The sequence below is a fragment of the Medicago truncatula genome, chromosome 3 (genome assembly GCF_003473485.1).
Source record: "Medicago truncatula cultivar Jemalong A17 chromosome 3, MtrunA17r5.0-ANR, whole genome shotgun sequence".
Taxonomy (NCBI): Eukaryota; Viridiplantae; Streptophyta; class Magnoliopsida; order Fabales; family Fabaceae; genus Medicago; species Medicago truncatula.
In genome coordinates this window covers 36,599,312-36,622,853 of record NC_053044.1, presented here as the reverse complement: position 1 = coordinate 36,622,853, position 23,542 = coordinate 36,599,312, and the positions used below count along the sequence as shown (strand labels likewise).

The following is a 23,542-nucleotide window of genomic DNA, read 5'->3' as shown; positions in this document are numbered from 1 at the left end:
ATTTAAATTAGAGTAAATAGACAATTATCCTTTTAAGATTGTAAGTTTCGTCAATTACCTTTTTAAAATTAACAAAACTTTAATTATTTCAGTAAAATTGCACAACGTTAATCAATTTACCCTCTCCGTCAAATTCTTCTATTAGTCAACATAACGTTTTGCAAATACTCCCTGAAGTTTTGCATTATGTACAAAATGGCCCCAAAACTTAAAAATTTATATATTTTTTTATTATCCTTAACTCAAAAAATATTAAAGACAAACAATTAATAATTAACTTTAATAATTTAAACCTTATAATATTACAATCCAATATTACAATTAACATTTCAATCATTTAATTACAACATTCTACATTGTTCAAGCCTAAGCAGCAAGTTTCAAACTTGTGTTTTTGAGGAGACTACTATGGATATTAACTCAACAGTGTCTCATAAAAAATATATGATTGAAGAAGAAGGTTCACAAAGCACTAATGGACTAAGCAATGATTCAGCTTCAGCTTCAGCTTCTGCCATTACAAACTCACCTACTCTATGCAGAAAAGGGCATGTTTATAGCAACACAAGTTATGAACTTGAAGAAGAGTTTTTGATTAATTTCAAAGGCAATGATGGATATTACAACAACCTCATGCAAGGTAGTGAATCAATAGGGAAATCAAATGAAAAATCAATAGGCATTTTATTTGGTCTCGATGTTGGTTTGAAAGAGAATGCGTCTTAAATAACTTAAATATTAAAGTTAACTGTTAATTGTTTGTCTTTAATATCTTTTGAGTCAAATATAAGGAAAAATATATAAATTTTCAAGTTCAAGGGACATTTTGCACATAAGTGCGAAATTTCAGGAGAGGTATTTGGAAAACGTCATGTTGATTAACAGAAAAATTTGACGGAGGGGGTAAATTGATTAACGTTGTGCAATTTCAGGGGGGGTAATTGAAGTTTTGTTAATTTAAGGGGGGTAATTGACGAAACATACAATTTCGGAGGATAATCGCCTATTTACTCATTTAAATTATGAGCCATGTTGTCCGTGTAGCTCTCTTTATGAACTGTTAAAAAATTGAAGTCAACAAATCAAATACTACTTTTTATCATATTTATAAGAGACATTTAAGTCAACAAAAGTTGATTATCTGGTCCAATTTTAAACCGAATACATTAACTTTTGTTGACCTAAATTTCTCTTATAATTAGGACTGGAGAGAGTATATACTACATTTCTTATACTCACTTCACTTGGTTTCAAAATACACATCACTTTTTTGAAATGTGTGTTATTTATTCGCATACTTATTTTGATCATACTTTTTAACTAATACATAAATATAAATATTAACATGTAAGATATTGTCTGATTTGTTTCGATAAATATTTTTAAAATATTAAATTTTTATAAAAAAAAAAAAATTACTTTAGATAATTAAATATATTAACGGTCAAAGTAGTGAATTAGCATATGTAAATTGGTTGTGTGACGTATTTTGAAACGAAAAGAGTATCAATTTAATGTCATTTGGAACCATCCACCACCACCAATCTCCCTCCTCTCCTCCACTAATCCACATTGTCCCTCCAAGAACTAGACATCAACACCGTTGTACGCATGCCCCTCCTCATGATTGCATATTCTTCGGTGGCCTTCCATTGCCGCCTATGGCTCTAGTCGTTCTTACATGTTTCCTACTCCTTTGGCTCTTCATCGTTTGGATCCAAGCGAACATGTTGTCCCTTAACCCTATTATATAAAAGGGCAATTTTATGACTGATTTTTTGTACTTCACGATCTGGAAGATTCACTTCTAGGTTGTTGTTGTTGATCTATTTATTGCAATTCGCTACTACTGGTTTGTGTTTTCGTTGTGCTACTGCTAGCATTGGGTTGTTGTTGGTTCGAGTTCATCGTGAGGTCACACACCTTTTTTGTTATTTGGTTTTGCACTCGTATTACGAGTTCGATGGATTGTGCTAATGTGTTTTAGTTGCTTCGTGTACCAACTTTGATGGACCGTCGGAATTGGCGGTAGTTTTTATCCCATTCGAGGCTAATATTCTATTTTTAACACTCTTTAGGGTTGATTTCATACCATTTTTGGTTGTTCGTAATTTCATTTTGGGATGACTAAAACACTTATGTGTGGTTTAATTGGGTCAAGACTATGTTCCCTAATTCTTTGTACTTCTCTTTTTTTTTTTTTTTGAGGGAAGGATTGTACTTCTCTTTTTATTTTTATCTACTTTTTGTCTTGCTAAAAAAAAATTGTTATATGTCATTCAAAATTGATCACAAAATGCCCAAACAAATCATTGGTCAAATCATGTAATGTAATATTTGATTCAAAATTGTTAACAGGAGTAGAATAAGTATAAAAATTGGTTCATCTGAATGACTAATTCAACAGAAAAAAAAAAAATACTTCTTTGAAAAATCAAATTAAAGGACGTGAAATCAGTTTTTCTTATTTGGTTAGAAGAAAAAAATATTTGGAAAGCAATAATTAATACACGTGTCTTGAAAAATGAATATGTATGGGATCACTGGTTTTCATCCTTTTCTCATTTTCTTCTTATATTTTCTGGATGAATTTTTTAATGAGAACCGAAGCAAATTCTATTCTAAATTTAAAATATAACCGTCAACCAAAGTTTGAATCATAATTGCTATATGGACGAGTTTTTTTTATTTTATTTTTATATATATATAATTGGACGAGCTTCTAAATCAAAGTCATTTACTAATGTAGATGAGCTTGTCAACTATAACATTTTGTATGAAAAAATATTCTGTGATTATATTTTATCCAGACATTAGATTATAACCATTTGATATTGATCATTTTATTAACATTAAACTGGATAAGTAAAAAAACATTTGTGAGTGGTTGTCACTTTTAAAACATGTCAATGTTCGACACTTGCCTTTCTTTAACTTACAACAAATACTGGATTACAAAACTAAGAATAAATTCTTTCTCATCCAAAACAACAAAGAATAACTTATTTGTCAAAAAAAAGAATAATTGAATTAAATACTTTGAAACTTTTCAGTCAGTTTCATTAATTTATTGATGAAAGAAATTATTAACTGGAAAAAAGGAAAGGATATGCTAGGTGTATGTTGGATCTAGTTTTCCAGATACTGGCCAAAATATACTTCTAGAAAGAAACTTTATTTCTATCCAGAAGTATACTTCCAAACATAGCGTGGTTTTTAAGAACATGTTCGGGGGATAAAATTTGTCAAACATGGTTTATAAATTGTAATAAGATACGGCCAATTTTATGGTGCAAGGTTTCATACACAAATCAGTAAGACAAGTCTTGCACCATACACAAATTAGTTTTCATCGTCGGATCAATAAAGTTCACCATTAAATTAACTGAGATAAAATGTGACTTATTGATCTAATGATGAAAAAGACATTCGTGTATGGTGCAAGATTATTTTGCCTGGGCATGTTTAAACAAAGCTAAACAATATGTCATTGTGATTTTGGCCTCCTCTCTTTTGTGTTTAATCATTTTCCTCCCTTCATACTCTTCAGTTTTTTGTTCGTAAATTTCATTCTATTTCTCTAACTCTCAATAACATGAATCACAATTTGAATTCTTCTATGAAGCCACTATATTTTCCCAATCTGAAATTAACCAACTAATAGAGGCGATAAAACCATAATCCCTGAAAGTATGTCAATTATTCAATTATATTCAACCACAGTATGACAGAAAATGAACAACATCAATAATATTTGCAAAATAAAAGGAGAAAATTAATGGTCCCACATACATACTATCTGCATCGACTATGGTTACATGAATATTTGATACAGAATAACAGAAATGCAAACATTTACCTTAGGAAACTGAAATATTTCATGAATAATGCTAACAACACAACACACTTTCCATATTGGTCTAAAATTATGTGGGTCCTACCAAATCTTTCCAGCATGTGAATTTTAACCGATAAAAGAGGTTCTGTGTGTGTGTGTGTGTGAGATAGAGAGTGTGATGCTAGCACTCTTCTTATGTCATTTAATTAAAAACTAATTTCCAATATTATTTTCACAATCCAATTATAAAATGAATTGAATACCAGTATAAAGCTATAGACTGGTAGGCATGTTTATTGTATTATGTTTTAATAAAATAGAAGAGTTCTACTCTGCAAATGCAGTTGGCATTCCCTCGCAATTTTATGAAAGGATTTTACTAGCGAACTACAGTTAGTTATTAGCTTAACTTTCATGTAACATAGTTATCAGGCAAACACAGGAGCTCTACATGTTCAAAACTCAAATTTTAGTTGCTTTTTGATTAGTGCCTGACGAAATATTAAGGCGTCCTGTTAAGTTCTCATTAGCACTATCATGTGTTAAATGTTGTAAAAACTCTACACATCAACATGATGGACAATAGCAACAGAAAATTTCAAGAAAGAACAATTTCTGGTTTATAAAAATGGACTGTCCAATAAATTCATAAATTTTTCATGATCAAAATGAATTCCCTTTTTCAGCAATGAAACGAAAATTGCAGTGCAGTTTCAATAGAAGCATATCATAGACTATACTCACTTGGGGCCAACATACCGATAGAACAACAGAAGCATTTCAAGTTTACCGATGACAAGATTCCAGGTAAGCAGGTGGAACTAGGCTTTTGATGAATAAGAGAGAAAGTTCAAGAGATTATCTTTCATCAATTCTAGCAGCTGTTGATGGCTGCTCCAAGGACTGGGTAGGTGCCACTGAAGATTTCTTATTCCCGGGACCTAAGGAAACCTTCACAAGTGCTGGCCTTACAACCTTATCTTTGAGCATGAAACCTCGACGGGATTCTTTAATTATAATCCCTTCCTTAAACACTTCGGACTCCTCACGTCCAACGGCTTCATGTAGCTGCAACAAAAGTATTCCAAAAACAAATTAAACAATAGCAATGCAGGTAACTTTTTATAAGATTTCATCAAATATGCCTTCTATAGGCAGAAATGATGTCCACATTTCAGTTTTCAAGCATATAATGTGGTTAAGAGGTTCACATATGATGGGAAAACAAGCAGCACAGTGACAATGACAATAGACAAACTATCAACAATATATTTTCACTTTCCAGAGGAAAAAGTAAGATGTATGAAACTCAATTTCTGTTTCTTTCCCGTGACAGTGCAATCAAAAGACAATCTAGCTCAGAGAATGTGGTAGGAGTATAGGAATACCAACAATCAAATTAGCCATAAAGAAAAGGTCATTTGATAAAAATAAAAAATAAAACTGTAATTTGTAATTTGGTTTGCAGCCAAGTCCCACAAGGCCTTAGACATAACATAAAAACAGAATCCCTTTCGATAGTACTTGAATTGATGTTCACTATGAGTCTATGAGTGCCCAAACAAAACTCCACTCCCATTGCCCGTATAAAATTCCCCAACAAAAATCCAATTTGCTTCTACCAAAACCAATTCTTACAAAAACATTTTTTTCAAAATCTATATTTTTTTTTCAGCCAACGTAAAACTTTGTCGAATCCCTATGACATCGACCAAATACTATATTTTTTTTAGAGGTCTACAAAATATATATATTGAGCAATTCCAAAACAAACAACATCTCATCTATGCAACTTTTAGTATCTTAAAATCGATGGCAGTGAGCTCAAAATGTAGTAGCGTGCCTTACAGTCATAAATCCATAATCACAAACAAATATCTGATGATAGATTCAAAGATTATGATACAGGACAGTGCAGTACTATCTCTCTAAAAAGCAAGTTATATGCCGAAAGCAAACCCAACAAGCAAACCATTGGTTCCACAATTTCATCACTGACAATCAGGGTTGTTAAATAGCAGCTATAGTGGCCCTATAGCATAGCGGAATTTAGACAAACCGCTATTGTTCCATAATATGCTATGTGGTACAAAATGCTGTCAAATCGCTGCTATAGCCCTATTGTGCAGTGGAATTTTAGCCATCAGTTATTTTCTGCAGTCCGTGATTGTCAACATTGCTCACAATATAACACACTTTACTTATTAACTTAATATATAACTCCATGTAAGACACAAATCAACAAACAAACTAAGTGTTTATGCATTCTATATACTTCTTAGTTCAATATTACAGCTGAATTCAAGTTTCTCTACTCTAGACAACCATATATTAAAAATCAAATAAAGTTTTTCTTTTTCATTTTTGAAATATCTCTCTTAAAAAACTCTTGTAATTTAACTTACCAAGGGATTAAAAGGCTTGCCCACTGTTGCAACCACAGAAACATGATGACTCCTTAAAGTCTCTACAAATTGCTTGTAAAGACTTTGATAGCTCGCATCAATCTTCTTCTCTTTCTCCGTTTCCGCTTCAATCTGTTGTTTAACTCTCTCAAAACTGTCCACCATCAACAGAAGTTTTTTAACGAATTCTTGTTGGGCATCCGATTGAATGCTAATTCTTTCCTTCTCACATCTTTTCCTAAAGTTATCAAAATCAGCTTGCAAACGAAGATATTGCTCCTTACAAGAAACTTTATCCACCGATAGAGTAGATGCTTTTTGAATCAATTTATTCCTTTCATTTGCCTTTGAGTGTATAATTTCTTCAATCAACAATGCCGTCTTCCTATCGCTGTTAAGAAAGGCTTTCTTGTATGCTTTAATAAGGACCAATAAGCTTGGTAAATCTTGTTTATCTTCACCATTCCGCGTCTCGTCTGTTTTATCATTTGTCTATGCAAAAAAACAAGACAGAGAGGGGATAAGCTCTTATGGATAGCTTATGAAAACAGCTTATTTGAGTATACAAAAACATTTTAACGGAATGAATTTTAACAAAAATTATATGATGTAAAAAAAAAACAGAGATAGAGAGAGCGTACAGTTGGAAAGGAATCTTTGGAAGCGAAGAGGGAGGAGGTTGAATTGAGAGTTGGAAACCCTAAGATGGTGTTGGAGGCGTAAAAGGGGCGAGATGGAAAATGAACGAAATTGGGTGGTTTTGGAGATTTTGAAGAGAATGAAGAAGAAGAAGAAGAAGAAGAAGAAGAAGATGAAGAACAAGCCAATAGAGATTGATAGAGAGAAGTAGCCATTGTATAATTTCTGTATGTTGTTGAAGTTGTTTGTTTGTTGGTAATTACAGGCTAGAGTACGGACTAACCACGGGTGTTACTTCGTTTATAGAGATTATATATAGGGTTAAATCCTTATAAATATGTCAATTTTTTATTTTAATCTCTCTAAAAATTTCTTTTAACTTTTAGTTTATATCAAATTTTCAATCATTATTTGTTGTCTATATTTTGAAGTTAACTTATGTATTTTTTAATAAAATTAGGCAGAAATATGTAGTATATTGTAAAAATCTTTATAAAAAAAATAAATTTTTTTAACAATAAATTAAATATAAGGGAATGCGTTCTTTTTTTTTTGAACAATCAAAAATGGAATTATATTAATCACCAAAAGCAACTCTTCTGGCATAAGGTGTGTCAAAAGAGCTACTCTACAAATATAGAGTCATACAAACAACCAAAACAAACCATTACGTGATGCCCAAGCATTGTAAGGGACTTAAACACCACATATCTGAACCAAACCTAAAAACAATCTTATTGACTTTCAACCAGGCTAAAGACATATATTTAACTTTATCTAACAACTTGGGAATAGAAGTTACAATATTATTGAAAAGCCTGTTGTTACGTTCGTTCCATAAAACCCAAACGCACAATAGCCAAATAAGCTGAAGAAAATCTCTAACAGCTTTACCTCCACCTGTCAAGTTCACAAACTGAAGAAAATGATCAAGAAGCACATTAGTATCAACACCAAGAATTCCCAACCAATTGCGCACCAGAGGCCATAAAGATGAGAATGCATCACAAGATAGAAACAAATGTTGCGCTGTTTCACTCATGCCACAATCTGAGACACACAAAGAAGCTTCTGAATCAAGCACCCGTCTTTGAACCAAATTAGCTTTAGTAGGCAATCTATCACGAAGCAACCTCCAAGCAAATAAGGAAACCTTCAACGGCACCTGACTATGCCAGATCAAAGATGATGCAGGATCCCTAAGAGGAACGTCGCTAGAAGTCAGCATGTGATATGAACCACGAACAGAGTAACCCACCAAAGGGTCTGGCAACCACACCCACCTGTCGGAAACAAAATCTTGCAAATAAGGGAATGCGTTCTTTGTCGCATGAATACACATAGTTAAAGGAATGCGTTTAGATGTTGGACTTTTTATTAAGTTTGAATTTAAGTTAAGGGCTCTCTTGAATGATATGAGAAATTTTTATAGTCACACATGCGAGATTTTGTAGGAGTTAGATAAATTAGAGGCTTATAACAAGTGTAGTTCAGTGAAAAATGGAATCTGTTTCATTTACAAAATATAGAGAAGGAGATGGTTGTCACCAAAGGTGCTAAAAAAGGACCAATGCGGTTGATGCAAATATATTAAGAAAAAAGTGGGGAGAGCTAAATGAGCTGGAGAAGATTGGAGAAGTGGGTAAGATAGGCTTTGAAGTGTTCACAGCTAAAAATGTGGGAACAAAAACTTTTGAAGGCCTCACGGTGTTGTTGGGTGAACTACAATCAGAGTTAGAGAAAAGTACGAACGATATGGATAAAGGATTGCATTTAGATGTTGGACTTTTTATTAAGTTTTAATTTAAGTTAAGGGCTCTCCTAAATGATATGGGAATTTTTTTTACAAAGGACGAGTCTAAGTAGAGTCATATCGAAGGGTGATGAACATACCAAGAAAGAAGAGGTAGGAGATGATGATTTTACTGACATTAGCGAATAATGTAACTCTACCTGTCAGTGTAAGGTTGATGTTGGTCTATGACCGTAAATATATTTATTTTTGGCATTAACATTGTCTCTGTGTTAAACTCAGATGACTAAATGTCAACTTATCAGAGTTTATCGTGTTATCAATTGAATTTTTTTCTCCTTTTCGGTTTAGGATCTAGATAAGCTGAAATTTAAGTCAAAATCTGATGCATTTGTTTCATGACCATCTACAATAAAAATGTTGTTGTACATTCCTGATATTGTTGTTTTGACTTTGATGCCCTTTGTCAAAACCTGGTCAAAATATGCGTAGTTAAAGGTCTGTTTGGGTTGATTTATTTGAGCTTATCTACTTGCGTAAATATTGCTGACCCATTTAATGGGATAAAGTTTGGTTGTTGTTGTTGTACTTACATAAACATTTATGAGACAATTTAAGATAACTTATGAAAATAATTTATGACAAGTTCATAAACTATCTTTAGCTTATTTTCATAAGCACTCCAACATATTTTATGAAAATAACTTATAAGATTACAATTCAACTTTATATTATCTTTTGTTAAAGAAATAGTTTATACATCTTATCATGATAGGCACTCATGAGCCACGAATTATGTTGTTTATCCAAACAATACCTAAGAATGATGAGTGGATGTTGTGATTGTTGTCTAATTATTCCAACTTCTATTGTTTGTAGATGCTTCATTTGAATTTATCCAGAGTATACTAAGTAATAATTGTTGAATATTTAGATGTTATGCAATTTTGGTACTTTTAATTTACTACTAATAATTTTTTTATTATTATTTCTAAGTTGACGATTTGGTGATTCCTGAGGAAAACTGCGATGGAAAAAATAAAGTTTTTAAGAAGAGCTAGCTTAAGGGTGTATTGAATTGGGATATTGAAGGATTTTAAAAGATATTTTAGTTATAAAAAAATTTCGAGGTATTCAATCAAGATTTTAAAAGATTAGAAATAATTTCGGTGGTATTCAATTAGGATTTTCAAGATTTTTTAAAGAATCCAATAAAATTATTCAATTAAGATTTTTCACAACTTAAAAAATCATACAAAGAATTGAGATTTCTTGAGACTCTTTTTACTCCAAATAGTAGTATATGTTACTGTTGACATTAGGCATGACAATTGGACCCAGGCCCGATAGGCACCCGTAATGGGTAGGGTAAAACCCCGCTTTTATGGGTATGAGCTTGGGTTCGGGTAATTACCTATAAATTTAGATGAGTATGAGTGCGGGTAAGGGCACTATATTATCTAGCCCTGCAACCTGCATATACGTATTTATAAAATATAAAAAATATTTTATCTATTTATGGTGTACAATTATTTAATTTATTTAGCTATTTAAGCATAAACCTAAACCTAAAAATCAATACGGTAATCGTTTCATCCTTACCTTCATAAGCTCAAGAGCTACAAATTTATGATTTAAATCAATTTGATGTTTATTTTAGTATGCACTTTTTTATATGTATTGTTAATGTTTTTATTTTAACTTTTCGAGGAATATTTTGGATTTTTTTTATTTGGCTAAATATTATGATTTCTACTATTTTACGAGTTGCTTTAAAAAAAATTGGATCATAGTTTTATTTCAATTGTGATGTTTTTTATTGTCTTTTTATAATTAAGAGTTATGATACATAGACACCCTTAGGTGACAATACACCCTTTGACACCCACACAAAAATTTGACACGTAGTCACGTGGATCCCTCAGAAACACACTTTCTCTTTCCTCTCCTCCTTCTCTCTCCCTAGTGCATGGGGTGTACAAGGGTGTATGGAAATAAAGGGTGTCTACGTAACATTTTCCTATAATTAAAGTGCGGGTAATGGGTATGGGTATGGACACTTAGGTGTCCATAGGGTATGAAAAAAGACACTAAAATTGTTAATTGTTATCCACGAAAGTATGAACATTTTTTACAAACGCGGGTATGGAGAAGGGTAATATAGTACCCTACCTATCCATTGTCATCCCTAGTTGGCATCCTCTTTCACTTTTTTGGACACAACTCTTTCACTGTTTTTTTTTTTCTTTCGTCATTATGTCATGTTTCTTTTTTCTTTCTTTTTTTTTTTTTTAATCTTTTTTCTAGATTTTTGTGGTTCACTCCTTTTTTATTTCTCGAGGAAGTAGTTATCGTTGAACACATTAATTTATTCTTTTAACTCAAGATCACGTTACTACATATATTTATTCCTTTTTTTTTGGGTACTTACATGTTTATTCTATCAGTATCGATACGTTTTTTTTAAGGAATAAAAGTTTTGATTTTATCATTATATTAGTAGTCAATCTTATGAATATTGTTATCGTAAATTTAAAAATTGTATCAATTTTATTTTTTATATCATGCAAACCTTTGAATTTTTAATATCTTTATTTATTCACTCTTGTAATTTTGAATTTTTGCTAAAATTTGACAAAGCATTTTAAATCTTACGAATTCTCACAAATATTTCCAATTCTTAAAAGTCTATAAGTTAAAATCCATCCAAATCTTAAAAATCTTTTGCAAAATTTTTGAAAGTCGATACATTCCTACACAATCTTTTAAAATATTCAAGATTTTTTTTTTGTCATAATAGTCTTTAAGGCAAGGGAGGCCATGTTCATGGAGCTTTCCATTGAGTTGGAGAATGGTCTGAAGGTTAGAGCCGAACCATCCAAGCTCGAGTTCGACATTTTTTTCTCCTATCGTTATTCTAACAAAGAAAGTTCCAGGGTATACGCTGACAAACCTCTATGTAGTAGTTGATCTAAATTTGTTGATTTCTTGGGTTCAATTACCTCTATGTAGTAGTTGATCAAGATTTGTTGATTTCTTGGGTTCAATTACTTTGAGAAACAAAATAACATGAAATTATACCTTCATTAAGAATTTTAATTCCTCATGGCAATCCAACAAGGTGTACAAAAATAATACAGTGAATACCAAATATTGAACAAAATTGGATAAAAAGATATTGTTGTGTAGAAAAAAGCGATAAGAATTGAAAAGGAAAAAAAAAAATATATTGTTCGCTAATATTAAGATGACCAAAGCATGCATATGAAATTGGCCGCTGAGAACGAGCATAATACAAGGATTTAGATCCTCTGCCACCACTTGAGTTTCATGTTGAAGGCGTAGTATAAATAAAGATTAATTTCAACCATAAAAAATAGAAGTTCAAATAAACTTAAAAAATACTATAATTAAAATAAATTAACAACGTGCACAATAAAGAAATATTTTGATATTTTAATACATTTGACTACTTGTTACACATTCAACACTAGGATCACCTTCAACAGGATCAAAGTGACTGTTACCCACAAATAATTGATAGAGATTACGAATTCAATAAAAACAAAACTTACTCTTTCTCTTTCATCTTCCTTCATGCAACTGATCTCAACCTGCACACCGATGGATCTTGAAGATATCGTTAACGTCGAGTGGCCCAATCATGGCCAAAATGACGAAGAAAACATTGACCCTGACAATCTGAAAATGGTATTGCACGACATCGCATATATGTGTTGTCTCATCGAATCAAGAAGCCTAGACGTTTATCGAAGAAAGAGTTTAATAAGATAATGGGAATCGAAGCCGTCGTGGAAAATCCTCCCGTAGTCGCCGCCGTGAGAAAGACTCCTCCCATAACCGCCGTCGCCGACCACATCAATTAAGGACCAAAATAACCATTATCCCAATTATATATACTACTGTTTTAAAGTTTATGATTTCTTAAAATATATTAAAACGATAATTTATGTACTTTAATAAAAAATAGCATTAAATAAATATATTTATTTAAATTATATAATATGGATAAACTTTCATATAATATATTTTTAATTTCTACGTAATTTATCTCGATTTAACAATTATGTAAACCCTTCAAAACAAAAACAAAGGTAAGAATTATATAATTCTATAATCAAAATTGATTTATGATTTTTTCCCTTTATGTTTAATTTGTTCAAGCTCTAATTAGTTTTTGTTGATCGATAAAATTTAATTATTGTTCTCGGTACTTTATAGTTAAAATTTAACTTTGTTATAAAAATAGCATTGTGACACAAAAGTTTTAAACCCAAATTTAATTTTGTAACATCAATAGTTAAAATAAAACAAATCACATGAGCAAGTAGTCATAATTAAACCGATAAAAATATCAAAATTATTAGATCGAATGTTTTCCATTAACATTTTTTAATTTCAATGATCATTTTCCATTTCGTTTACAAGAAACAAACAGAAACATGGATCAACTGTAATAAAAAAAAACATGAATCACCTCATTGTTTTTTGCCCTAAAAATGGTGAATTTTGAAACCTAAAAAGGTGAGTTTTGGCACAAAAAATGATATCTTGTCTTCATTTTCAACACGTGGAAATAAATCACATTTTTTACTGTTAAAAATCATTTCGAGGGAAAACAACACATATTGAGACCAAAATTGCAATAAATGTGAAAGTAGAGGACAAAGAAGTTCGGCTTTTAAAAAGGAAAACAATTTTTTGTAAGTTTGCTAAAATATGAAGACCAATATTTTGATAGAGAAAAAGTCACGAAGATAGTAATAGACGATTACATCGACATTTAAGATTTTTTGAAAAAGATTTTTTTACATTTTAAGATTATATTGGATTTATTACTAAAAAAAAAAAAAGATTATATTGGATTTATATCACACGTTTTTAAAGTTATAAAATATTTTATGAACTTATAAGATTCGAAAGAATTCAATAGTAATTCGTAAGAATAATAATTAGAAGAGTGAGAGATATCTTCTTTTCTGCTTCCTTAAAAGTTAAAACAACTTAAATTATGCCGGATTAAAAAAATCATATGAATTTTATGCTCTAAAGAAATCATGTATATGGAGAACGTAAGTGTGTGCCTGTTCCATCGACCATATTAGAGTTTATCCTGTACTAATTGTTTTTTCATCACAACAGTTTCTGAAAAAATAAATCAAATTAAAACAGGTATTATGTTTTCGGTAAATAATAAATCGATAAGAAAAGATAAAAGGAAAAGACAAAACATAACTCAAAATTTGACTTAGGAGAGAGACGAAAGATATATAAAGATATAAATGAAATAGAGATTTGATTTGAGAGAAAGGTGGAATGAGATAAGAGAGATGCAAATATAATAATGAAATAAAAAACTTTTTTTTTTACAAAATGAAATAAAAAACTAGAATCGAAAGAAATCTCATGATGCTAGTGTTGTTGGGAAATCCACAAAAGAAACAAAATAAAATTAGAGTAAATTACACTCTCCTCTTCTCAAAGATGCTTGAATTACACTTCCCTCCCCTCTTATGTTAAAATATACACTTTTCTCCACTTTTATTCAAAACATTTTAAAAAATATTTCACTCTACTCCCTTGAGAGTAGCTTGAATTACATTCCCCTCTCCTCTTATATTAAATTAAAATCTACTCTTTACTCCCTCGATATTTTTTTTAAATTCTAATAATATAGCAAAAAAAAAAAAATTGTCTAACACACTTTGAAAAAAAATAGTATTAGAGGTTCATTTAAATATAATAAAAATTTGAATACATATTTTTCGCTATTTTTTATTCACAATTTAATTAACTTGTAGTTTTAAACCCTATTATAAAATATAAAACAACCTAAAATAAAATTAAAATAACTAAAGTCAATTAAGTAATGCTTATTTAAATGTGAATTTTATACTCCAAATTATAAATTTAATTTGTAAAAAAACAAATTTATGTTTTTTAAATCGTGATTCAAAATTAGTATATATTATAAAAATATTTATTTATAATAAAATAGATTCAAGTGTAGTGTATACTTAATTATTAAGGGAGAGAATTGAAATTCAAACATCTCATAAGGGAGGGGAATATCAAATTTACTTTTCAGAGAGAAGAATGTATATTTTAACATAAGAAATAAGGGAAGTGTAATTCAAACCTCTTTAAGGAAAAATGAGTGTAATTTACTCATAAAATTAACTCACTTTTGCGGTGGCAAAAAGCCAACCAGCACCAAAAAAAATCAACTCACAAATTTATTGTGGTTCGACAATGCATACCTACCTTCACAATGTCAACACTAATGTTATGACTCAATCTACTTTTTTTATGGACTAAATTGCAAACTCATACAATTTATGCACGGATAAAATTGAAAAATCCCAAAACTCTCGCACAATTGCAATTTATTGGACAAAATCACAAAATTACAAAGTCTCTCAATTACAATTTATGCATGAAAAAATTGCATCATGACACACAACTGTCCAAGCCCCAGTACACAAGGCTAGAGATAGTGTGGCGTAAAAAGCTCCAATTAAATCTCCATATTTATTATAAAAACACTCTACTTTTTTTCTTCATACTACTCGATTTAGGATTTGGACGACTACTTACTTTAAGAGAGTATCTTTCATGAGATTATATATCTTGTCATTTAAAATAGTCTATAACATTGTTTTATATTTGAGGATCTAAAAGTTGTGATTAACAACTTTAAAAAAAGGAAAATGCTAGATATCAAGAATGATTTTATAAGAAAGATTCAAGAATGACATGGCACAATAATCACCTTTAGATTTCAATCTCATTTATTAATCTTTCATAAAAAAAAAAATACATAACACCCACCACCCCATGATTTCCGGCCAGACTGAAATTTTATTGGCTAACATTAATTTCAGGACTATTTCTTGATAAAATCTAAGGGTGATTATTCTGCCATGTAATTCTTGAAATTTTCTTAATAAAATCTTTCTTGATATATAGCATTGCTCTTAAAAAAATGTGGTAAATTGTGTTCGATTTATTAGTTTTTTTAAAAAGTCAAATGAAATATATAAAAAAAAACCAATCAAGCACAAGATATTTCTAATGGAGATAAACAAAAGCTCTAGATACATAGAAATTCAGAAAGCGTAATAACAAGGAAGAAGATCAAGATGTAGAATAACCATGACAAACGGATGAGTTACTCCAATAACAACAACAAAATCAACTCATAAGACGGTTTTAGTTTATCGAGAACCCAACCACATGAGAACGTTCAGTCAAATAAGCTAAACTTAAAAATCAAATGATTAACACTTTCCTTTTTCCTACATCCTCATAACATAACAACGAGTCAGAAGTTAAAATATTGACTTAATTGATCTACCGATCCCTTAATTTATTTCTTTTATTCAATTTGGTTTTAACTTTTTCAAACACGTCCCTTAACTTATTTCTTTTTATTCAATTTGGTCCAATTTTGATAATTTTAATTGAGTGAACCATCAAATTAGTCCTTGAATTTTTACGGGTCGGCCAAAATCATCCCTCAATTATGCGAAATATCAACTTAGTCCCTAAATTTGTCAGACGTCCATCAAAAAGGTCCCTCCGTCAAGTGATCCGTTAGCCATGCCGATCTGTCGCCCAGCATGTTGCGCTGTCTTGTACACGTGGCAAAAAGGAAGCCACGTGTTCAAGGACTAATTTGATGGAAGTGGAAAAATTCCACTTTTCACTTTTCAATTTTTTTATGTTATTCCAATTTTGCCCCTATATTACCCATACCTCCTTCCTCACATTTCACTCATAAACATAAAAAACGTCTCTGACCCTTCTCATTCCCGCTAAAACTTTCTCCATTCTCACCTCTCCAAAATCATCATCATCTCCAGCGATTCTCACGTTTTTGAAGTTTCTGTGTTCGACTGTGGTTAAAGGTAACACCTTTCCTCTAGTTTATCAAGTTTCTGTGTTCGTATTCACCCTTTTTTTGTCCGTTTCAGTTTCAATTTGATTGTTCTGGCTTTTTTAGTTTATTTTGTACACATATGCTTCACGGATCAATTTGATATCTGATTAAACAATTCAGGGGCTTATTTGATGGTTTTTAAAATAACATATGAATCTATTTGATATATAGAGAAATAATTTAGGGACTAATTTGATGAAAATATTATTACAGAAAGGTTACATTCCTCAATCATCTTCAACCTCTTTTCAAAATCAGTCATGTGTTGTTCAAACCAAGATGACATCACATGTTTAATAGTTAAACAAACCTTTGGCAGAGGGCAAGCATAGAATGGCCTTCATAGAATTTTTACAATATTGGATTTTCTAACAACACAAATTCTAGGACACCAACATTCAAGCACTCTCACATCACCATTAAACTTGGAGTTTGAAGATGAAGCTCGACTTTCATAACTGTTTTTTCCCATATTCCCACCCCCCCATCATTTCAGATCCAATTTCAATAGTTTTGCTTCAAGAAATTTTAAGGATTTTGACATTCAAATTCAATGCAAAAAGTTAGGGTTTGAAGTTTTTTGAATTGGGGAAGATTTGGACCACTTATTATTACTGGAGGAAATCTTTGTGATTTTGGAGTGCAGATTGCTTGTGCAATCAGGGTTCCAATTTTATACAATTGGGGAAGAAAGAGTCGTTGGGGAAGAAAAAGTCGTTTGGGAAGAAAGCCGAAACATTTTCTGCAAATCAATCAGTTTAGTCCTTTGAAATGTTTGTTATTATCGGCCAAATTAGTCCGTGTCTACGTGGCGTCTGACATGTGAGAGGTTAACGGTCACGTCAGCTCCATTAACGCTCCGTTTGAATAGAAGGACTAACTTGATTGACATTTAACAAATTCAGGGATTAAATTGATATTTCGCATAATTGAGGGATGAATTTGACCGAGCCGTGAAAATTCAGGGACGAAGTTGATGATTCACTCAAATTTAATCCCTAAAAAAAGATATCGTTGTATTACGGAGGTCTATAAAATTTTATAGTGTATCTCCCACACCTAATTTATTTACTTTCTTCTTCTTCATCATCCATCAAATTTCATCATCTTCATCATAAAAATCCATACAAAAAAATCCAGAAAAAATGAAAAATTAAATCCAATTTTATTATTTCTAATCCATCAATCTTTAAATCATTAATAAATTAAAAAATCATTTCTTTCTCCACTATGTTAATCTTAGTTCCCTAATTCCCAATTTTGAAACCCCAATCCATTTTGTGATGAGATCAAGTGTGTGATGACAAAGCCTCTACTACACCATTCTTAACTACAACATGAATTCATAAACATGAGTAAAATCAAATCCCAACCTTTATGGTTCATACTCCTCTTCCTCCTCTGTCTATTTCAATTTTCTCAAACCACCCAGAGACCTCAAACATTCCAAATACAACAAATCTCAGCCCAGAAACATCAACAACAACCTCAATTGAATTTTTCCCTCTTAGTACCCGAATTTGAAGAAGGAAGAAGATAGATTTAGGAATTCATCACTTTCAGACAAGATTCGAAATTGCAAAACCCAGATTCATCGTTTTGCAATCTGAAATTCACAAACAAGAACTCTGATTCGAAATTTACAACAAGAACTCAAATAGAAATTCATCGTTTTTGCAATCTGAAATTCGAAATTGCAAAACCCATATTCAAAATGCAAAATTCATCGTTTAATCCGTTTTGCAAAATTCGTTGAATTCCAAAACCCAGATTCGTTGAATTGCAAAACCTAAATTCGTTGAATTCATCGTTTTTTATTCATTGTTTATTTTATGGGTTTTTCTGGATTTATATTGATGAAGGTTGTTGATGTTGCAATTATTATTGATCATGAAGAAATTGTTGATGTTGTTGTTGGAAATAGAGGTTTGGATTGAGATTGGATTAGAAATGATTTTTGTTTGAACAATGAGTGATTATGGGTATCGTTTTTTCATGGGTTTTGTTGATGAATATTGATGAAGGATGAATGTAGACCCCATGATTCAACATATGATAGACTCCTTCGTGACAGTACCCTTCAAAAAATCAAGTTTCCAAGTCCATTTTTCAACAACGTTAACTTCGAAAAAAAATGTTAACCATCAAGAGAACAACACTCTACAATCTGCCCAAGAACAAACTAATTTGGGGCGTCCAATCTCACCGTCCACTTACTGGACTTCCTTTGACAAAGTACCCTTCAAAAGGATCAAGTTTCCAAGTCCATTTATCAATAACATCAATATAAAGCCTAAATCCCATTATGGCCGGCCCATTTTGACACCTCTAAAAGCGATATGTGTTTATAATTTAGAATACTAAACAGCAATCTACAAAATTTTCTATATAAATCCAATATTGAGTTACTAACCAACCATTGTACTCTAGGAAATATTAAAAATGTCAAAAATTAACATCGCATACGTCTTTAACAAATATTACAAACTTAGTTTCATTGTTCCAGGTTTCAATAAGACAAACAATAAAAAAACCAGCATATTGCAAGGTCAAAAGATGGTCCTGTCTGCGTGGAGAAGTACCTGCATGGAAAGCACCCAAAGTAAGCAACAAAATTAATTGAACATGGATTTTACTATCTTAGTCACATGTGGAGTGCCTTTAAACCAAACTACAAATCATGCAAACAAGTATAAGATGTTCAATGATATAAAGACACACTCACTTCAGATGGGAGAGTCACAAATTCCCGTTTTTTTTTATCCATTGAACTTCATGCCATGAGAAGCTGCATCTTTTTTCTTCCCCAATAAAGTTCTGAACAATCAAAATAAACATCCATTTATTTTCTTGTATTAGAATAGTTACAAAAAGAGCAGTCCTATTTACATGAGAATACTGTTATAAGGGAATCATGAGATCATCATACGAGTATTGATTTTCTGTTATGGGGTAACAGGGATATTCATCCCTCTGCATTTTCATTTACTTTTTATCATCAATATTCATTCTGCCCTTTTTCTCTACTTTCTGTCAATATTTTCCGAGGAGTGTTTTTGCTCTGTGATTTTGGTTTGCAACAGAAACAGGCATCATATATCATGACCATATAAAACTCAAGGAAAAAACCAGACCTATGTTATCAATTAATCCACTTGTGAGAATATACGCACAAACAAATTTACCCATCACTTGATTAGAACAAACCCTAAAACATGCCATACATTCCAATAAGACAGCTATAAATACCATTGAGCTAACACAAACTATTTTTTCAGTAAAAAAATTTCAACAACGCGTCAATATCTGATTTTATAATTTGATTTATTTTATCCCTATGGAGAACTTTGATTCACTAAGATATAAGCATACCTGTACAGCTACTTATGTGCATGACAGTCACAACTAATTTCACAGATAGCACGCCTCAACTGTTGAGGCTATTTGGCACTGGCCATCAAGCCTGTCAAGCAATTTTGAGTAAGTCGAATCCTCAAGAGGGTTGTTAATGCCTTCAGTTTCGTTGCAGCCCTTACTGCTGTCATCTCCTGTGCTAACAGTACCATGTGAACCACTTTCAACAGGCTGTTCTGTCTGAATGACTGCACCAAATAGCTGAAACGTTATAGGCCCGGGTTTCATTGAGTTGCAGTTGTAGTTCCGAACAAAATCTGTGCCAAAGGAAGGCAAACTACTCTGGCTCTCTGGTGAAAAATCACCAGATTGAGAACTGCCAACGTTTAGATCCGTTGAAAAAGATTTCAACCCCGGCACTGTGTTGCTGCCAAAGGAGTTACCCATACAAAGACGGAAGTTATCACCTGGAAAGTTGGAAAAACTTGAAACGGAAAATAGATCATGCCTGGCTCCCTGCATGCCAGCAGGAAAAGTACTGTAACTCAACAATGGTTGATTCAATTGTCCCGTTGTTGAATTAGTGAACCCTGTGATAGAAAAGGGGTCTCCATCTCCATCAGTTAACACCCCAGATACCCCTCTAGTCCTTTTCAATGGGGGAAAGGGGGTATGAAGGGAAGGTGTAGTAGAAAGAAGTTCCACCTGCCAAGGGCTGACCCACTTGGAAGTTTGCAACACTTCAGGTTCGTCCCATGTAATCTATCAGAAATAATAAATGGCCAATTTCAGTTTCTTTCAATGTAAAAAATATTCCGTCACCACAGAAATGATACAGAGAATCAGACATAAGAAATTAAAAGCAGTAAGAGAGACAACCAAGTCAGATATAGAAAAAGCATTGCACTAAAATTGAAGTAATTTGTACGTGAAAGATAAAATTCATGAAAGAAATATATTATATTTCTAAATGTAATAATAAAAAAAAGCTTGCAATCCAGATTTCAAAAAAAGGAAACAAAAAAACAAGGGAGGAAAGCAAAACTGAGATTAAGAGACACAGAGCTTTACTCTTACAACCTCATAAGCCCCAATAACGGTATCCATTGGTTTCACAAAATTTTACAAATCCTAAAATCACTTCTATGTTCTAAGTTCCAACCCAACCAAATCTCCTGAATTCAACAAAGCAGGGTAAAAACATTTAGACAAAAATGTAGAAATTCAAGCACCATAACAAAAGCAACTGAACAACAAATCAAATGTTAACATGGTAGACATATACATTACCTTCAAACAGAGGATAAACACTATTATCATACTGTTCCTTACCCATTTCAACCTCTTCGTGCAAACATATTAGCTAAAATGCTATCTATAAACTACATTAAACCTTGCAAAATGATTTTTCCTTAAAAACACATGCCACAGTAACTCTTCCATGCTCATATTTAATCTATTTTAGCTAATAAATTGAATATATATTTGATTGGCTACATTCCATTTTGAAAGCAACATTATTAAGTGGAAAAAAAAGATCATAATCCAGAAAAGCATTCTCAGTCAAACTTCATTACAACTAGATAAAATGCATGTTTCCTTATCAATGTGACCAAATTATTCATATATAATAACATAATAATCATATCAAATGATGATTCAAAAGAAAGGATGAACCATACATGAAGCATACGCCAAGGTGAACCTCTCCAAGCACCATGATCAGGAACAGAGACCTGAGACACTACACCCTGAAACCAAGTAGTCCTGGAAGAATCATCAGTCTCAACAGCCATTTTGATTCTCATTCCAGGACACCAAGTAACACTCATCGCCGCATCCACAACCTCCGCTTTCAACACAAAATCCGACCACCCTGCTCTCGGATAATACACCACTTCAAACCCCATCCCCTGAGCCGCCATTTCCGCCGCCTCCGCAACTGCCACCGGAGACAACTTCCCCTTCCCGTGCCTCGAAAATGCCTTCTCTTCCACCAGCTTCTCTTCATCATCCACCCTACTTCTCACTCCACAGATCGGAAGACACAATCTCGACACATCGGAGCAAACACCGGAACTAGTTCGATTTGGAACGAATCGAACAGCACGACGGATTCCGATGAACATTGCACCTCTAGTATTCTTCATAAAAACAACCGAATCACCAGCAACAAGCTTCTTAGCGTTCACAAACTTACTCCAACCGGTGGTCAACAAATGCCGGCGCGGCGTTCCACGGTAAATGTGACGAAACTCCCAAGTCAAACCATGAACATCAGTAATCAACAGATTCTGCAACGGAGGATCCATACTATAATCCAACGGAGGAAAAATCGAATCAGCACAAAACCTCGGAACAGAAAATCCACCACCGTTGTTCGCATCAGACGGAGTAAGAATCTTCGCAAACGAAGAAATCCTCTCACCGTCGTCAGCTTCAATCACCGGAATCCGTGGAAAATTAACGGTGAAATCATTCAACGGTTGAAGGAAAAGCTTAGCGAAAACCTCGTCGGTTTTCGGATCGGCGAGGAAATGAACGGCGGAGACAGAGCAGAGAATGTAGGGACGAGAGAGAAGAAGAGGTGAGAGATTGTTCGGAAGTGAAGTAGCTTGGTCCATGTGACCTTGAGGGAAGTAGTAAACCCTAGAATTGACGGTAGGGATTTGCACGGCGGCGCCGGCGATAGCTCGCCAGAGTTTTGGGTTGAGTGAGGATGCGTTTTTTGGTGACGGTGGTAGTACTTGGCGGTTCATGATTGGTTGAATGAAAATGAGTGAGGGTTTCTCACTAGGGTTTTTCGAACATAAGATGTAACGGAATCGAAGGAGTTTGTTGTGTGTTTGTTTTTCAGAGAGAGTGAGTGACACAATGAGTGTGGCTTCTTCGTTTTTCTTTCTCTTTTCTTTTCTATTTAAAGTTTGTTGTGTCTGGACTGGAAAATGAATTGAAATCAAACAACTCGCTTTACAATTACGGTTTTACCCCTACTATGCAGACAAAACAGAACCCATAGAACTTTTACTTACGAAATTAAATGATATTTATTGCTAATGTCAAAAGATAATGATAATGCTACTTTATCTGTGGATTAAATAAGTATGGTACGTTTATCAAAGATACGAGTAATGGGCGGACAAACATTTTCATTAAGGGTAAACATTGGGTTTTGCGCGTTTAACTTTTTTTGTCTATCAATTTAATACAACTTGCTTTAATTTAATTTAACTCAGTTACATTTTAGGGGAGGGAGAAAATGTGTGTCATGAACATGAACAAATTTTATGAGTAGATGCTTCTTCAATTGCATTAATTAAACTAAATTTGTATTATATGTATTTTCAGAGTAAAGTATTAATGAATTAATGTTGGGTGTACTGTGAAATCTGATCTGAAAAATACTTGTTGTGTTGAATTTGTACTAGTAGTGTAACAAACAGTAATAGGTAGGTGCAGGTGTAATATTGATGATCTAGTAAGAAGTTGTTGATGCAGTGTTATGTCTGAAAATATTAACAGCGTGATGCTTGCAAATAGTACCGCAACAGAATCAAATCAGTTAAGATATGATTTTGTTTGTTGTAGTG

The 23,542-nt window shown here is 32.4% G+C and overlaps 3 protein-coding genes across 4 annotated transcripts; all 3 read right to left on the bottom strand.

Moving 5' to 3' along the window:
* Positions 1 to 4,380: 4,380 nt before the first annotated feature.
* Positions 4,381 to 7,175, bottom strand: LOC11420161 (protein GrpE). The gene is made up of 3 exons (XM_003601091.4): positions 6,885 to 7,175; positions 6,244 to 6,735; positions 4,381 to 4,906 (listed from the first exon to the last, which is right to left on the bottom strand). Exons 1-3 carry the CDS (start codon positions 7,095 to 7,097, stop codon positions 4,697 to 4,699), a joined length of 915 nt encoding a protein of 304 aa, XP_003601139.1. The 5' UTR covers positions 7,098 to 7,175; the 3' UTR covers positions 4,381 to 4,696.
* A 374-nt stretch (positions 7,176 to 7,549) lies between these two features.
* Positions 7,550 to 8,224, bottom strand: LOC112420219 (uncharacterized). Its single transcript, XM_024778950.1, has one exon. It carries the CDS (start codon positions 8,222 to 8,224, stop codon positions 7,550 to 7,552), a length of 675 nt encoding a protein of 224 aa, XP_024634718.1.
* A 10,747-nt stretch (positions 8,225 to 18,971) lies between these two features.
* On the bottom strand, positions 18,972 to 22,875 carry LOC11422215 (auxin response factor 17). Of its 2 annotated transcripts, XR_005645184.1 has the most exons (4): positions 21,635 to 22,875; positions 19,971 to 20,714; positions 19,324 to 19,415; positions 18,999 to 19,180 (listed from the first exon to the last, which is right to left on the bottom strand). XR_005645184.1 is itself a non-coding variant. In XM_039831448.1 (3 exons), the coding sequence occupies exons 1-2, from the start codon at positions 22,709 to 22,711 to the stop codon at positions 20,010 to 20,012; spliced, it is 1,782 nt and encodes a 593-aa protein (XP_039687382.1). In that variant the 5' UTR covers positions 22,712 to 22,875; the 3' UTR covers positions 18,972 to 19,180; positions 19,971 to 20,009. The 2 variants fall into 2 exon arrangements, 1 of the variants encoding a protein (XP_039687382.1); XM_039831448.1 differs by lacking the exon at positions 19,324 to 19,415 and having other exon boundaries at positions 18,972 to 19,180.
* Between the last annotated feature and the right edge of the window lie 667 nt (positions 22,876 to 23,542).

Bases quoted from the DNA above. Each gene is read 5' to 3' on its own strand.
- LOC11420161 (XM_003601091.4), bottom strand. From the start codon at position 7,097: ATGGCTACTTCTCTCTATCAATCTCTATTGGCTTGTTCTTCATCTTCT. The intron at 6,736-6,884 runs GTACGCTCTCTC...TTTTTTGCATAG, and splicing joins CCAAAGATTCCTTTCCAACT to ACAAATGATAAAACAGACGA. The intron at 4,907-6,243 runs GTAAGTTAAATT...CTTTTGTTGCAG, and splicing joins GCAAGCCTTTTAATCCCTTG to CTACATGAAGCCGTTGGACG.
- LOC112420219 (XM_024778950.1), bottom strand. From the start codon at position 8,224: ATGTGTATTCATGCGACAAAGAACGCATTCCCTTATTTGCAAGATTTT.
- LOC11422215 (XM_039831448.1), bottom strand. From the start codon at position 22,711: ATGAACCGCCAAGTACTACCACCGTCACCAAAAAACGCATCCTCACTC. The intron at 20,715-21,634 runs GTATGGTTCATC...TATTTCTGATAG, and splicing joins CACCTTGGCGTATGCTTCAT to ATTACATGGGACGAACCTGA.